We start from the raw sequence: 16,330 nt of genomic DNA on the forward strand, positions 1-16,330 counted from the left end.
CAACTGAACATAATGAAGTCAATATAACAAACTCTGGATTTAAATGAAATACATGGGGGGCGCCTGGGTGGCTCAGATGGTTAAGCGTCTGCCTTTGGCTCAGGTCATGATCCCAGGGTCCTGGGATCGAGTCCCGCATCAGGCTCCCTGCTAGGCGGGGAGCCTGCTTCTCTCCCTCTGCCTCTGCCTCTGCCTCTGCCTCTCTCTCTCTCTCTCTCTGACTTTCATGAATAAATAAAAAATAAATAAATAAATAAATAAAAAATAAATGAAATACATGGAAAAGGCTAAACTCACCCATTTACCAATATTTGCAAGACCAGGATTTCTATCTGCTCATGGAAGTCCTTTTCTTAAACAGGGTACTAATAAGGCCAGCACATTCCATTCCACATGTGCTCTTATCATTTTTAGATGTGCCCCATAATCTAAGTTAACAACTATATGAATGTGTGCTGTAGGTCATGACACCAGCTAGACATGAGAGTATGAAGGGATAACCCACATCCATTACTGTCCATGGAGCCAGTCCTATCTCTACTAATAGTCTGTATAGCTACTGCTTCCAGAAATGTTACTATGTGCCAGGCACTGATTCTAAGTGCTTTGTATATCCTAACTCATTGTTACTATATTCTCATAATAACCCTAGGAGCAAGGCACAGATGAGTAAACTGAGACACAAGGAGGTGAATCAATTTGCTTCAGTCTGTGCCTTAGCTCTGAGAGCTGCCATAACAAAATACCATGAAGTGGGTGGCTTAAAAGCAGAAATTTATTTTCTGACAGTTCTGGAGGCTGGAAGTATGAGGTCAGGGTGCTAGTGGGGTCAGGTTCTGGTGAGAGCTCTCCTCCTGGCTTGCAGATGGCTGCCTTCTCACTGTTTCTTCGCATGGCAGAGAGAGCTACAGCAAGCGGTCGGTATCTCTTTTTATGAGAGCACTAATCCATCGTGAAGTCCCCACCCTCATCTAAGGCCAGTGACTTGTCGAAGGCCCCAGCTCTGAATACCCTTACATTGGGGGTCAGGGCTCTAACATGTGAATCTGGGGGAGGGGGGCACAGTTCAGTCCATGGTAATACACAGATGGTGAGGGCAGAACAAGGACTTGAACCCAGAATCTAGCTCTAGAAGCCATGCACTTGATCATTATGCCATATTGCCTCCTTGTAAGCTACGAGAGTCCATGTTATCACTTTTTATATACAAATAACTACCCGTATTTACAGCTTAATTTTCATTCATTTTAATTCTTTTTAAAAACAACACTTTTGGTACCAAGTACTCTAACATTCAAATCGGCAAAATAGAAACTGTCTCAACAAACAGTATTTAATACAGGGAATTGGTTACGTAAGTGTTGAAGGGCTGAAAAACACTATTACTACCACCTTCTTATAAATATTTTTTCTGATACAGCATTGTTTTTAAATGAACATTTTGCTTTGACACTTTGAATGCAAAATTACTTCCCTGTATTATGAATCTATACATATTATTTTATTTTATTTTAAAGATTTTATTGATTTATTTGACAGAGAGAGATAGCGAGAGCAGGAACACAAGCAGGGGGAGTGGGAGAGGGAGAAGCAGGCTCCCTGCTGAGCAGGGAGCCCGACATGGGACTCGATCCCAGGACCCTGGGATCATGACCTGAGCTGAAGGCAGACACTTAATAACTGAGCCACCCAGGTGCCCCTATACATATTATTTTAGATTCCCCAAATTCTAAATATTCTGTTTTATTATGTATGTCTCTGCTTCCTTCCATTACTGTGGAAGACATGGAGAAGTTACCTGGGATAAATGGTGCATGCCCCCTCTAAATGTAGTTTGAGAACAGCTTCAATTCATAATATAAAAGCGCATTCTTCAGATTCACAGAATGTTTAAACCAAATTGCATCTAGAACTTATACTAGTAGATATGAAAGAAATACATGGTAATAATGAAATGGCTTCTTAATACCAACTGCTATGAATGTCTATTACATTCATAAGAAATATCTTCTTCCTAAAATTTAAATTTATTTCTCTTAGTAAGCCTCACTATGAAATGTGGTAAGAAGCTACATGTCCCATTCCAGTACTATTATATGATTCAGCCTTTGTCTGGGCTCAGTATGTGTTAGTAGATTTATAAGCTCTTAAGACATTTTTGATACTCTGCCATAAAATCATATATATATTCATTCATTTTATATATATAAAAATCTCAGCCACTTTTACAAAAGTCAGTTCCCTAGTAGAATTTGTTTTGCATTAACCAAAGGTTTTTCAGGCTGAAATGTAAACCTGCTTCAGTGGCATAAAATCCCTCTGAGATATTTTAGTATATACTTCATTTGTATTACATATTTTTATTCTTGGTAAAAATAGAAGCACTGAATTGTAAACGCTCCTTAAGAGTTGATATATAGCACTGCATAAACTAGATGGCTATTAAAGCTAAATTTACATTTTTAAATTACCAAATGCCTTTGGTAAAGGCTTTAAAATTCTGAACATGTAAACAGTGTTACCAGCACAATATAGGCTCCTGGGTTCATAATTTGATTTTATTTCTCATTTATACTGTATCTATAGCTAATTGTTTTTAAAATAAATATAATGTATAGTGATGATCAATGGTATTGACTTTAATTTTGCATGCCAGTTCTGTAACTGTTTTTGTTTTTAATATGCATACTTTCCTATGGAAGAATAATGTTGAATCTTTTCAGAATTTCCTACATTTAAACAAATATTAAATACTACATGGTAATTGTGATAACATAGGTATTTTTAACGGTGCTGTTTTGGCTTTTTTTCCTTCGTAGAGCAATTCCTTCCTAACCTGAATTCCACTGTCCTTGGTGAAAACTACTTTGATAGAACCTACCAGATGCTTTACCTTTTGGTTAAAGGAACTATACCTGTTGAAATCCACACCACTGCAGTCATATTTGTTTCTTTCCAATTACCTGCTGTAACAGAAGATGACTTCTATAGCTCTCATAATCTGGTTAGAAATCTTGCCTTGTTCCTAAAGATACCAAGTGACAAAATCCGTGTCAGCAAAATAATACCAGGGGAGAGTCTGCGAAGGAAGAGATCGATGGGACTCACAGTGGAATTGGAGATTGGAGATCCTCCTCCTCAGTTCATAAGCAATGATACTGCAGGTATGAAGAGTAGACATTTGAGTTGGAAGAATGTAATACCAGATCCACATTCACAAATAACCCTATCAGGGCCTGGTAAACCTGGGCTCAGGAAGTCCCGCCAACCCCATATCCTGAACCCTGTAAGGGCCTAAAGACCCTTTTCCCTACTCTACTCCTGTAATCCCAAACTATTTTGGAATTATGAAGGAATTTTAGCCTCTATTTCATTATTGTAGCAATTAGTAAATTCAACAAGAGGATTTGACCTAATATAAAAGATTTGAGAGGTGACCTAAGTAATTGAGATTATAGCTGAGAGATTAAGCATAGTCAGTCAATGAAAAGAGGAAGGTAAGAATGTTCAAGTCTACGGAAATAGTTGGTGGAAGCGGGACATAAGAAGAACTGGAGAAGGTCTCACTGGTCTGTGGTGGCAGGAGCCAGGAAGGGCAAGCTACTGGAGGTGAAATTGAGAATTAGGCAGGTCCTACCTAGATCACAGGAAACCAAAAGAAGCTCTTTTCTTCCTAAGCTAAAAGGACTGTGGGTATTTTCCTAAGGAAAAGAGTAGACCTTTGGAGATTCTGAGTTGTAGTAAAGTCACAGATTTACCCTAACAAATGCAAATGTGCAGGAATATCTTCTATCTTTAATTCCTATGACTGATCCAATCAGTGTCACCAGCTGTTCCACTTTTCTCTGTCCCTCACTCTCCATATCCCCATTTTCTAGTTATCAGAGACAAAAATAAGCTCACCTGTCTCATCAGAGGTCTTTGCCTCTTTAAATTATTTCCTTAGAGCGACTCAGTTTGGGCATTTAGGTAAATGCTCAGCCCTTCAAATTTTTTCCTTTCTACCTGCTTAAGTTGGTATCGGAATACCAAGACCCCCACATTGCCTCTTGTTTTCATAGTCTCTGCTACAGGGTAGGGAGTCTTCTCTGCTCTTCTCTGCCCTGCACAAGCCTGTCTTGAGGTGCAGCTGAACTTTCCTGGCCTCTTGGCATCCATCCCCAGCATGCATTCCCAGCCATGCCTCCAGTAGTCAAGCACAAGTCTTAACTAGGCACACCCATCTCCAAAAAAACGAGACCTAGATCCGTGTAAGAGGAAGATTACCATCCAGCTAACGAAGCTTAAGCTTCAAGGCCTTTCACTTGTACAAGTCACGGGAGGGGCCTGGGAGAAGGGTCCATTTAATAATATGACCCAATCATTGTTACTATAAAAGTTGCAGAAATAAGACTTCCTCATTCTTTTTCTTAAAGAGAGCCTCCAAACTGTATAGATTTCAGATTCATAAAAATCTGCATCTGCCTTATCTCTCTTCAGCATCTTTTTCCTTAACCCCTGGGGCTCTCTTACATGTCAACCTGGATACTGGGTGAAGTTCTCGCCTTCTGCTTTTAGGGGTCATCACTCATGACCCCAGGAGGTTTGCTTCCAAGGATTGACCCAGTGCACCTGCCACATACTGTTCTGGAGTTCTACCAGCTAGGCAGACAGAGGTTCTTCCCTTATAGAAGTAAGCCTGTGGAAAGGCTTTGTGGAGTGGAGGGAGATGCTGATAAGCTCTCTTTGTTGAAGGAAACAGGAAGTATAGGCTTGTGTTGTAACGAAATCTCCCATGATGTTCTCTACCCAGTCATAGGTTACTTTCCTTCATCAGCTCCATACTTCCTAGTACTTAGAGGGTCACGGCTTTTGACTCAACACAGTCAGTTCATTTATTCTAGGAGTTGTAATGGTTCCATGGTACATATATAGATGGTTCACCAACTCTTAGAAATTCCTAGTAAGCCCTTACATGTAGTGGGGTCATGTAAGGCCATGTAGCCACTCAGATGTCCAAAGAAACTGACTTATTTCCCATATGTGATCTAAATTTCTTCATGCACAACCTCTTCCATCCCCTTACCCCCTTTAAGCAGTTTTATTTTGTTAGATTTATCCAGACTGGTATAAGACAGTCTAAGAACATGGAGATGGGGGCAGTCGGAGGGACAGGCTAATGGCACGTTTCTCAGACATATTCTGGGATAGGGTTTCAAGTCTCAAGAATGTCCTACAACTTGGCATAGAGGGATTTCACAGCAAAATATCGGGCATTGGCAAGGAAGGTGTGCATGTAGTAATACTGCTTGCTGGCTCTCCACAGCCTTTGCATGGGTCAGGGTATCCTGGCTTTCCCAGATTCATAGAAAGGGGTTACTGAAGTACTGAGGGGACCTCTGGATAAACAGAGATTGGTCAGGAGTAAAAATTCTTCAGGTTAAGGACTTTGGTTTCTTAAGGTGGCAGTCAGCAGAAATGGATGCCTTCACATGTCAGGTAGTCGGAGAAAATCTGTTAACAGTGCAGGCAGGTCAGACCCGCCACGTTGCACCAAAAACCAGTGAGGACAAGTGGTAGTAGCAGTCGGTGGATATGAAGCCTCTTTGTACCTGCTGCTGCTAGGTCACATGAGCCCTCATATCTGGAAAGCCATTTGGAGAAGAGTATATGGAAGGGGGGCGAGGGGAGGGAGAAGAAGAAATCTGAAAGATTAATCATTTGTCCAGAGGGTCTGAGTCAACCAAAAGAGAGATGTGTTAAACTGACAGGACGGAAATTCCCTAAGACCATGATTTTCAAAGTGTTATGTGAGATCAGCTGCCTCCTTCTTCCTGAGCACACTAAGCTTCATGGTTTAGCCTTAATGGAGGAAATGCAATGCGCATGGTCCTCAAGGCAGGCCTCTGGATATAGAAGGTGCTGGATAACTAGGTAGGAACTGTTGTCAAGGCTTACAGTACACCAAAAAGATCCTGGATACAGTTGTTTTTTAAAAGGTCACTCGGACTACAATGTATAGAATGGAGTGAAAGAAGGACAGAATGGATGCAAGAAAACCAGTATAAAAGTTGTTTTAGTAAATGATGGCTTTGACTAGGATTTAGACAGTGGGGACAGAGAGATCTAGAAACTATAACTGATTGTATGGTGTGGAGGAGAGATGAAGTAGAAGAAGGGATCAGGCAAAAGTACCAGGCTCTGACAAATGAGTATGTGGAATAGAGGTGCCACTTCTTAGGTACAGAGCACGGTGAGGCCAGTAAGTGTAAGAGGGCCTGCCAAGCTAGACAGAGACAATAGAAACTGCCTGTAGTGTTAAAATTAACTTTGAAATTTATCCACATCTGGAGCAAGCAACAATTTGTGAGTAATGTAGTGTTAACTTCAGAACTTACTAATATACATTGTGTAAATTCGATGATGCTAATTATTCTTACACTCCAAAATTAAAACTCTCTTTTTAAAAAATGGTACGTGATGATACACTTGCATGATGGTGCTTTACTCCTCAATAAAGAACGGCATGGGAGAGGATTAAATTAAAAGACGTATATTTTTCCACTAGGCTTTCATTCACTTTATTTTATCTACCTTTGGTTTTTCTTTAATTACAGCTTAAAAACATATTCTACTGAGTTCTTCATTTTCCTAAGCTCATTCAAAGGACTTTGTCATATTGAGCTCATAGGTGGTGAAAAAGCTACAGAATTCCAGAATGTGGATGGAGCTGTGCAAAAAAAAAAAAGAAAAAGAAAAACTCTCACAATCCTATATTCTTATTTTTTTGAAGATTTTATTTATTTGAGAGAGAGAGAGACAGAGCATGAGCATGAGCAGAGGGGAGAAGACAGAGGGAGAAGCAGACTCCCCGCTGAGCAGGAAGCCCGATGAGGGACTTGATCCCAGGACCCTGGGATCACGACTCGAGCTGAAGGCAAACACTTAATGGACTGAGCCACCCAGGCGCCCCACAATCCTATATTCTTATAACCCATATGCGATATTACTGTTTCCCCATAGGTCAGATGCAGTTATCTGAACTCCAAAAAATCGCTGGCTCTCTTGGACAAGCTGTAATTACAGGAAAAACCAGTAGTATCCTTGGGTTTAATATCTCTTCCATGTCTATTACCAATCCTATCCCCAGCCCAAGTGATTCTGCCTGGATTAAGGTAAGAAAAGGCAACTAGAAAAATGCATCTTAGCTATTTAAAACATTGCTGCTTATTTCTTCTTTTAACTCTTTATAGTTCAATACAATAATTTAGAGGGCATGTCTTCCTAATTAATGTTGGCTCGCTATTTAATGGTATAACTAAAATGATAAAATAGTTGAAAAAGGAGCATATCTGCTAAAAAATTATTTATTGGTATGAAATGTGCTTTGCTTTGAATATTTATAACAATGCTTCATGAATCTGGTCCAGAGGAAATATTGTAATAAAATTATTTCATATATTGGACATATTTTTATGCTTATTATTACATATTATACTTAGCCTAGCTAAGATGAATTTGCTCCTGACTAATTTATCATGTGAAAACCACTTCATCACTCATGACCATTGATTTCCAGGTGGCCGCTCAACCAGTTGAAAGATTTGCATTTCCTGTTCATCATGTGGCCTTTGTGTCCTCGCTGTCAGTGATCACTCAGCCGGTTGCCGCTCAGCCAGGACAGCCATTTTCTCAGCAGCCTTCAGTAAAGGCAGTAGATTCTGATGTAAGTTCTAACTCACTAAGCTTTAGTTGAGTGAGGAAGTTAAGCTATAAATCTTGGAGAGTGGGCCAATTTCAGTAATCCTGGTCCACTGGCAACCTGAGGGTGACACTGCCCCTTAAAAGCTGGACTGATACCTATGGATATAATCTTCCCCTGTTTTGAAAATGTTCCTTTTCAATGAACTTGTTCCAGTGCCCACCCATATTCGTGAACTCCTTGGGTAGGGAAAGAAGCTCCTGCAGATTTTAAATTTGTCATGAGGCATTTTTAAAAATGAAGTTTCACACATCTTAAAAAAACAAACAAACAAACAAACATGGGAACAGGACAATTAAAATTCTCTACTACTTTTTTCTTTAGGGTAATTGTGTATCAGTTGGGATTACTTCACTGACTTTGAAGGCCATACTAAAGGACTCCAATAATAACCAAATCAGTGGTCTGAGTGGAAATACAACAATTCCATTTAGCAGCTGTTGGGCCAACTACACAGACCTTACTGTACTTAGAACAGGTGAGAATACTATTTTGGACCTTCACATATATATCCATAAACAGGGACAATTATAATTGAACAAAGCATTATATAATACTCTGGTTAATAAATTAGACAAATTGGAACACTATAGGGGTGCCTGGGTGGTGCAGTCGGTTAAGCCTCTGACTCTTGGTTTTGGCTCAGGTTGTGATCTTATGGTTGTGAGATCGAGCCCTGCATCGGGCTCCGTGCTTAGCACGGAGTCAGCTTGAGACTCTGTCTCCCTCTCCCTCTGCCCCTCCTGCTCGTGCTCTCTCTCTTTCTCTCTTTCTCTAAAATGAATAAGTAAATCTTTAAAAAAAAATTGGAACTCTCTATCTTGTTTCAGAAAACATGTCAGATAACATCTAGTTTACAAAAAATATTTAATATGCAAAACAAAATAGAATTAAAACAAGCAGTTAAGGAAAATAAACATAATCTGAGGCTATGCATTAAAATTACATCATGATTTATATTTTTATCCATTTGTGTACTTTTGTATATTTTCACTAAATATGCATTACATTTATAATGAAAACAGTTAACATCTAGATTTTCAAATTAAAGATAAGGGAGGATAAGATAGGCTCATATAACTTGAATGCCCCATGCAAGAGTTCAGAGTTGGACTGAAAAGTGGGTTCTAGTCTTTCTGAAAGACAATGCAAAGGAGAAAACATAAGCATTATCATGATTCCACGGTGCCCATCAGGTAAACAAACCAGTTGTTGTGGAGACTTACAACTAGCTCTGAGATCAGAACAAATGTCTCCTATGAGTTCTCATAAAGTATACCCAATGAATCTGTATGAAGTGGTATCTTCAATATTACAGTAAATAGTCATAACTTCCATTGTGATGTTTCTTATATTGTCTTCATATGGGTTGATAGCATAACTTCAATTGGTAAAAGCCTTTCTACTGAGCCCAAGACAGATAGTTTGTAGAATATCTATTGGTGATAGATTGTAGAGTATCTAAAAGAGAGAAGTGGATAAACTGCTTATCCCTGAGACAGACTTCCATTAATCTGTTTACCATTCATCTGGGCTCATTTAAGACCTTTATAGGACCTAACTTCTGAAAAGTTATATTGGTACTTACTCCCCACTTCTTACCACTGTTCTCTCTCATATATATATACTAAAAGTCAAAATAAAAGTAAAAAGAGTAAAATAAGTAAAAGAAATTCCAACAATAGCCTGATTTTTTCATATTAAACATGTATCAAAAGCTCAAATCATTCCCCTAAATATTTTCCTTATTTTTTGTTTTTTCTTGCTTTGGTGATCCCCTAAACCACACAAGTTTGGTCTGCCTGCTAGGCACCAGTGTCTCAACCTGGTGTTTGATGGGACTCAGATGGCAATGAGTCCATAGTTGTGCTCCTAGACAAGTACTTAGAGTGTCCTATACACTGGCTGGTTAAGGGCAGAGCCGAATTCTTTGAGAGTCAGCCTAAATGGTGGGAGAACTGGGATCCTTTTCTGGGAAATGAGGCACTGAACAAGAACCCTAGGTGAGAAGAAAGTTGTCCACTTCCCCATGAAGGTGGACCCAAAAGGTACCCAGTGGCAAAGACCCAACCCGGAGACCATGTTCTTCAAACTACCGCTTCCAAATAGCAATGTTCCAAAATAACCAAGATCACTGGAGTGCTGAAATAATTATATAGGCTTTGGTGTTTTATTGTGATAACAAAATATCATTCTCCTTTTATAGAGTAAATTTTCCTTCATCGTTCAAAGCTTCCCTTAGTGTGTCTATCTGACCTGCTATGGTGAACCGCCATTGCTTCTAATCTCTTGCTTGCTTGCTTGCTTGGCCGCTGTCTTACTTTCTTACTGCCATCAAGTGTAGGGTCTCAGTTCCCTGGTTGTGTATAGTAAGGAAGACAAATACAGTCTTCTCTTCATTATCTTTAGATCAGTTAGCCAGTTTGTAGATTAACCACTATAAAATTGTAATAACAACAAAGTACATGAGAAAAAATTAACAAAGCATCATTTTTGTAACTCTTTCTAGTAGGTAGCCCCCCAGTTACTGCATGTGGGAAATCCCCTTGCAAATTAGACTGGAGCCTGACAGTGTGGTCCCACACCCTCTTCTACTAATAGCTCAATAAAAAGCAAAGCAGGGGCCACCCAGACACAGGAGGTATGGGTTGTTGTTTCTAACACAGAAAATGGGGATGTGAGAATGAGGTGAGAAAAGGGTAGAAGAAGAAGAAAGTAGTAAACAGCTGAGGCTGCATCTTTGGTCAACCTGAATAAAAATAGTATTACTACTGGATAATCATATTTAGGATGTGTTTACCTAGCAATCTATATGATATACAGTGCTTGTTTCTGTTCTTATTGATACATAACAAACCAGCCCCAAATCTAATGACTCAAACAACAACCATTTCACTTGCTCACAATTGTATGGGTCAGGAATTTGGGCAGGGATGGCTCCTGTCTGCTTAATGATGTCTGGATTTTTAACTGAATTAGCTTGATTGAAGTCATATCCCCAAGGTTTTGATTCTGGATTTTAGCTGGGTTCTTCAGTTCTCCTTCATGGAGTACATCTCTGAGACAAGGTTCTCTTGAGCTTCCTCATAGTACTGCAGGAGAAAAAAAAAAAAAAAAAAACCTAAAGTTTTTACACAGAAAAATGCTGCAAAAATTCACTTTTTTTCAAACTGAAAAAAGGAAAGACTTAAATATGCCATTGTCATGGATTGTAATGGTGGCAGAAAATTCTATAGAGCAATGACCATCCATCTTGAAAGTTATAGAATGCATTGCTGTTGTTTGTGAAAGCACAATGTGGTCAAGATCTAATTATATTCTCTGAGAGAGAGAGAGAGAGAGAAGGAGGGAAAAAAAGAAAGAAAACAAATGATTTTTTTTAAGGTAAATGGAGGAATGAAAACCTCAGCATTGTGACAAGGATTGCAAACTCTATGTGGTAACCATTATTGATGATAGCAATTAGTCCTAGAAGAAATTATATCAAGGAAAAATGTATTGCTTATCTCATGTTCAAAACTGTGGGAAGATTTAACTTATGGATTAAAAAGTATTTAGATGAGCTTTTTATGTTTCACACTCTAAAAATATCTAATAAGTTTCCTCAAACTTGTCTACCTGAGGTAAGAAGAAAGAAAGGGTCACAATCGTGCAACACAAAAAAAGCATCTGACTTAAGGGAAACGTGGAAAGCAGTAAAATTGCTGAAACAAAGTGGAGGGCATATGGGTGTTTGTTGTACTATTCTTTCAACTCTTCTGTATTTTTGAAACTTTTCAAAATAAAAGTTCAGTATCCATCCTCATCTCCCCCAACTGAGGCTGAGGCTTCTCTACTCCTAGGTCAAGTATCCAGGGATGGAACAAAGGCTCAGCATCTTCATTTCCCTTCCCTACTGTCCCTCCTTTCCAGCAACCTCTCTCTAGTCCTGGGCACTAAGAAGGCATCCCTAAGGAGCAAGTACTGATGCTACAGAAAGAAAATCTACCCAGATTCCGCCTGCCCATAGTGGATGGGCAAATGGAACTCTAACTCTGAGATCTTCTTTACACTTGTTTATACTTAAACTAATCTACTTGGGCTCAATTTACAAAAATACTTCATGAGGAATTATATAGGATTTTTAAGTCAATGAAAACCCAACTGGGACTGTGTGAAGACAAATCATAAAAGGAAGTCAAATTCTCTGATGGTTTTCCTTCCTAGGAAAAAATTGTAAGATTGAATTTATACTGGATGATGCTGTCCGGGTGGAATCCGGGCCCCTGAGCCTCCCAGCACAGTCTGTGTCTAGTGGCGGTGGTGACAGCAGCAGTGACCGGGCGTCAGCTGTGGGCACAACTGCCCAGATAATGGCTCCAGTGATTTGCTGTCTGATGGGAAGAGTGTTGCTCTTGGAAGCATTTATGGCCACAGTTTTGATTTTGAACATAAATCTAGGTAAGTGTAGTTCATCTTTTTTGTAATGTACGTCTCCACACACTGAGGTTCCAGTAAACGTTTACTGAAGAGAGACCGAGGGCATGACCACCGTGCATGGCACCACTGGGAACACAGAGACAAGGTCTTGGCCATTGAGAAAGTAATTGCTTCCATGCTAGAGATGAGATGACCCTACAGGAAATGCCATTCACATTACACAGTGGCACATGGGAATGTGGGGAATGGGAAGGGAATGTTGGACTCTTTCAGTTACAAGGGGCAGAAGCTCAGCTCGAATTGGTTTAGGCAGTGAAGTGAATCTCATTCAACTGAGAAGTCCAGTCGTAGTGTGGATTTCTGCTGTAGCTAGACCTAAGGACTCACATGATATGATCCAAAACTTGTGTCTCTCCATCTCTTGGCTCCATGATCCTTGGTGGTCAATTCACGCACAGGCAGACTCTCTACTACCACCCCCTACCCCAGACTCATGGCAAGGGTACCACCTGTGTCTTCATGTACATTCTACCAGCCCAGTAGCTAAATGCAGAAAGAGCAAACCTCTTTCTCAACTCTTTCAGCAAAATCCCGAAGCAATATCATTGACCTAGCTTGGTCACATGTCCATTCTTGGGCCAATCACTGGGGCCACCAGATCCTCTGTTCTAATTAACCTGGCCTGGCCCACATGGAGGGAAGTTCTGGGGATGGTGGAGATGTGGTTCCACAAAGGGAATCCAAATGCTAGTACCAGCACTGCAGGCAGACAAAGATGGTGACTATTAGGGAGGTTCAGAGGAGGGCGATGTCCCTGTGGGCGACGATGATTGGGATGACTGTTGGTGTCACCCCATCAGCAGCAGGACTTTACAGACAGGATTATAAAAGATGAATGAAATGTGGAAATGGAAGGAAAGGTACTCCAGAACAGGGGCATGATAGGAGCAAAGCAAAAAGTGGGAGTGAAAAAGGACATCTTTGACTATCCATGTTCAGCATGAATTCTTCATCTCTTCCTTCTAAAGGTGCTTCTTCCTGCTGCCCCATCCCAGTTAGTGCCAATGTCGTCCTTCTCATCTCTCAGGCTACTTCTTAGACTTCTCTCTTTCCTTCAAGCTCCACATCCCTTCAAGGTGCTCTGGGGCATCAATCTCCATCCATAATGTCACGTATCTGTTCCTCCTTTAAAGTCTTGCTGCTCCACTTACAAATTTTTCCTTTTTTACTTACATGACCTATTACTGTAGCCTCCTGGATTCCCTGCTTCTAAACTTCTCACTTTCAGCCTAGCTTCCATATTGCTGTCATACTTATCTTCCTAAAGCACAGGGTCATGCAGTAGTATGTCGTGTCAAATCCTCGAAGATTCCTTACTACATGCAAATTACAATCAACCCCAGAGTCCCTGAAACCAGTCTTGAAGACTGCCTCCTGTGCCAAATCATTCCTAGAGAAGATGCTTGCTGTCCCACATATTCCCTCCATCTTGGCTTTCCTCTACTCACCAGATCTGCTTTTCATGGCATGCTGCCTGGCCCTGCTCAAAATCTCCCTCCTCCATCAGGTTTCTCTTCTTCCATCCCTCTCTGTGATACATGTAATGCTCCTTTCCCTTGTTCTCCAGTTGTGCTTTGTTTATACCGTTATTTTGGCCTTTCCAGTGGTATACATTTATTAGACTTAGACATCTTCAAATCTATCTTCCTTACTAAATTGTGAGCACTCAGAAGATAAGACTACAAGCCATATTTATTATAGGTGCTAAAAATGAGATTTAATTGATTTTTAACTCTCAAAAGGGGAATAAAGCCTCCTTGCTACTGAGGGGGAAATGATGAGTAGGGGTATTATAGGCAAATTGTAAAAAGCTTTGATTGGCAGATACTGATCAATTTGCAGTTGATCTAATGGAGGGAATGATGGAGAGTTTCTGATAGATTAATGAAATGAAAGCATCACTTTAAAAATACTGATAAGATTTAAGAAGTTGAAAACAGTTCTGGAGATTGGTTGCATAGCAGTGTGAACATATTTAACACTACTGAACTGTCCACTTTAAAAATGATTAAAATTTTATGTTCTATGGATTTCACCCCAATTAAAAATAAAAAAAATAATCATTATTGATCTGTATAGAACCAATACAGATCTCCAAATATCAAAAGAAGATAAATGTCTTAAGTCATGAGATACCTAGTTAGATTCTTATATTTGAGTAAAAATCAAAGTTAAAAGAAGGATGTAAGAAGAATTTGAGATGGGGTAGTACTTTAAAAGGATACTGAAGAATTTCGAGGAATAAAAGCTAAGACTAGATTTTAAATTTAAATATAGGTAAGGTCAGGATAAAGGGATACATCAAGGCTGGTTCAAGAGTGGCAGAAAAAACTGGAGGTTGGGGGTTTCAGGAACAGTGATCAAACAGAAAGGAATAATCCTTTCTTTCCTCCCAATGGCTGAAGCTAATTAGGAGCCAGCTGTTGAGGGAGAAGTATGGTTTGAAGAGACTCAGTCCTGGCCTCTTATAGCTGAACATGGAAGGGTAGGTTTGGAGCTAAGGGACCATAGGTAAATGACTAGCACACAAGTTATTTTATTTTTATGCAAGTTTTCTTATCTTCAGAATTCTAATAAAAGTAAAACCAGTTGTCCATTTTATAATAGCATTACAGGCATTGCTTAAATTTGTTTCTTTTCAGAAGCATTAAAATATAAAGTGTAAGTACTGCTTACTATATCTTTGTGCTTTTTCTATTTCCTTGTTAAATGCATTGTTTTCTAATTGTCGTCACTGACTTTCAGCCTGCTTGTTCCTGACAACTTTGGGATTTTATAAAATTCAGAAAATTCTATTTTCAAATCATTAGTAAATGATATTGTTCCTGGCGTTTTCTTTAGGGCTTTTTTCGCCAGACAGAAAAGTCAATAAGGGTCTTCTCCTTGGCTCCTAAATAATCTGTCATTCTCCAATTAAAGCATAAGGTGATTTAAAAACCATAAGGTGATTTAAACACCATTGTCCTAATCCATTTGGGCTGCTGTAACAAAATATCACAGACTGAGTGGCTTATCAACAACGGAAATTTATTTCTCACAGTTCTGAAGGCTGGAAGTCTGAGATCAGGGTGCCAGCACAGTCAGGTGAGGGCCCACTTCTAGGTCACAGACTGCGTCCTCACCGGTGGAAGGGCCTAGGGAGCTCTGTGGGTCTCTTTTGTAAGAGCACTGATCCCATCATGATGGCTCCACCCCCAGGACCTAAGCACCTCCCAAAGGCTCCACCTCCAAATACCATCTCACTGGGTATTAGGTTTTCAACATAGGAATTTAAAGGGAATGCATTCACACCATACTAACTACTAATGAAATGAAAGGCTGGGATTTTTATAACTTTGCATTCTGAATTGACACTATTTTATTTGTAAGATGGTCACAGAGTTCCACTAAATGAAATGACAACTTGAATGTGAAAAATACAAAGTTTAAGCACCACTATTCTCTCTCCCCAGTTCTACAAAAAGAGTGCATTACTGATTCTAAAAGTACACTGGTAAACTTTGAAATACTTATTTTTAAATACTACCTTTGCCCGATTAACCATACCATGAAATACTAGAAATGTTAAATGAATGAAACGTATTTTAAACCACACTGGATGTTAATACTACTTAAAAAAGATATTTGTATTGTTTTCACTTTTCAGGATACAACTAAAGTGCTGTCCTGAAGAACAGGCTGAAAACAAAAATGCTTTTTATGAGCTATTTTGTTGTAGAAGATAAAGTCTGTTATAGCATTTTCAAGAAAATAAGCTGGACATATTTTTATAATATATAAAATGTACTAATTAGCTTTGATCACAAAAATCAGATTTCTTCAAAATATAAATTTTCTTTTGATTCCTTATATTTGTATGTTCTTATTTCATTAAAAAAAACTTTAAGAAGTCCTTGGTGTGGAAGCAGATGTGCCCTGTCCAAGTTGCTATACTCTTGGAACCCTTTATATTGTTGAAAGAGCTTGTCCAGTTTTGACTTACCCACCCTTGGATCAGATTGGAAGCATTTTGAATTTGTGTGTGTACTGGGAGATCTGACTTCCCCTATCCATTCATGAAACTCTGGTTTCCAATGATGTAAGTCATTCTAATTTATAAGGATTTTGGAG

General features: G+C 39.3%; 1 protein-coding gene across 1 annotated transcript in view; it reads left to right on the forward strand.

Annotated features, from left to right (window-relative positions):
* The window catches only part of PKHD1L1 (PKHD1 like 1), a 151,106-nt gene extending 135,037 nt beyond the window's left edge, over positions 1-16,069 (forward strand). Inside the window, exons 73-78 of the mRNA XM_035011768.1 lie at positions 2,820-3,164; positions 7,003-7,154; positions 7,559-7,705; positions 8,066-8,219; positions 11,948-12,181; positions 15,867-16,069. Coding sequence (XP_034867659.1) covers positions 2,820-3,164; positions 7,003-7,154; positions 7,559-7,705; positions 8,066-8,219; positions 11,948-12,181; positions 15,867-15,877 — 1,043 coding nt within the window. The 3' untranslated portion in view covers positions 15,878-16,069. The remainder of the gene's footprint in view (positions 1-2,819; positions 3,165-7,002; positions 7,155-7,558; positions 7,706-8,065; positions 8,220-11,947; positions 12,182-15,866) is intronic.
* The last annotated feature ends 261 nt before the right edge of the window (positions 16,070-16,330 follow it).

This window comes from Mirounga leonina, unplaced genomic scaffold (assembly GCF_011800145.1).
Source record: "Mirounga leonina isolate KUSES-001 unplaced genomic scaffold, KU_Mleo_1.0 Mir_165, whole genome shotgun sequence".
Taxonomy (NCBI): Eukaryota; Metazoa; Chordata; class Mammalia; order Carnivora; family Phocidae; genus Mirounga; species Mirounga leonina.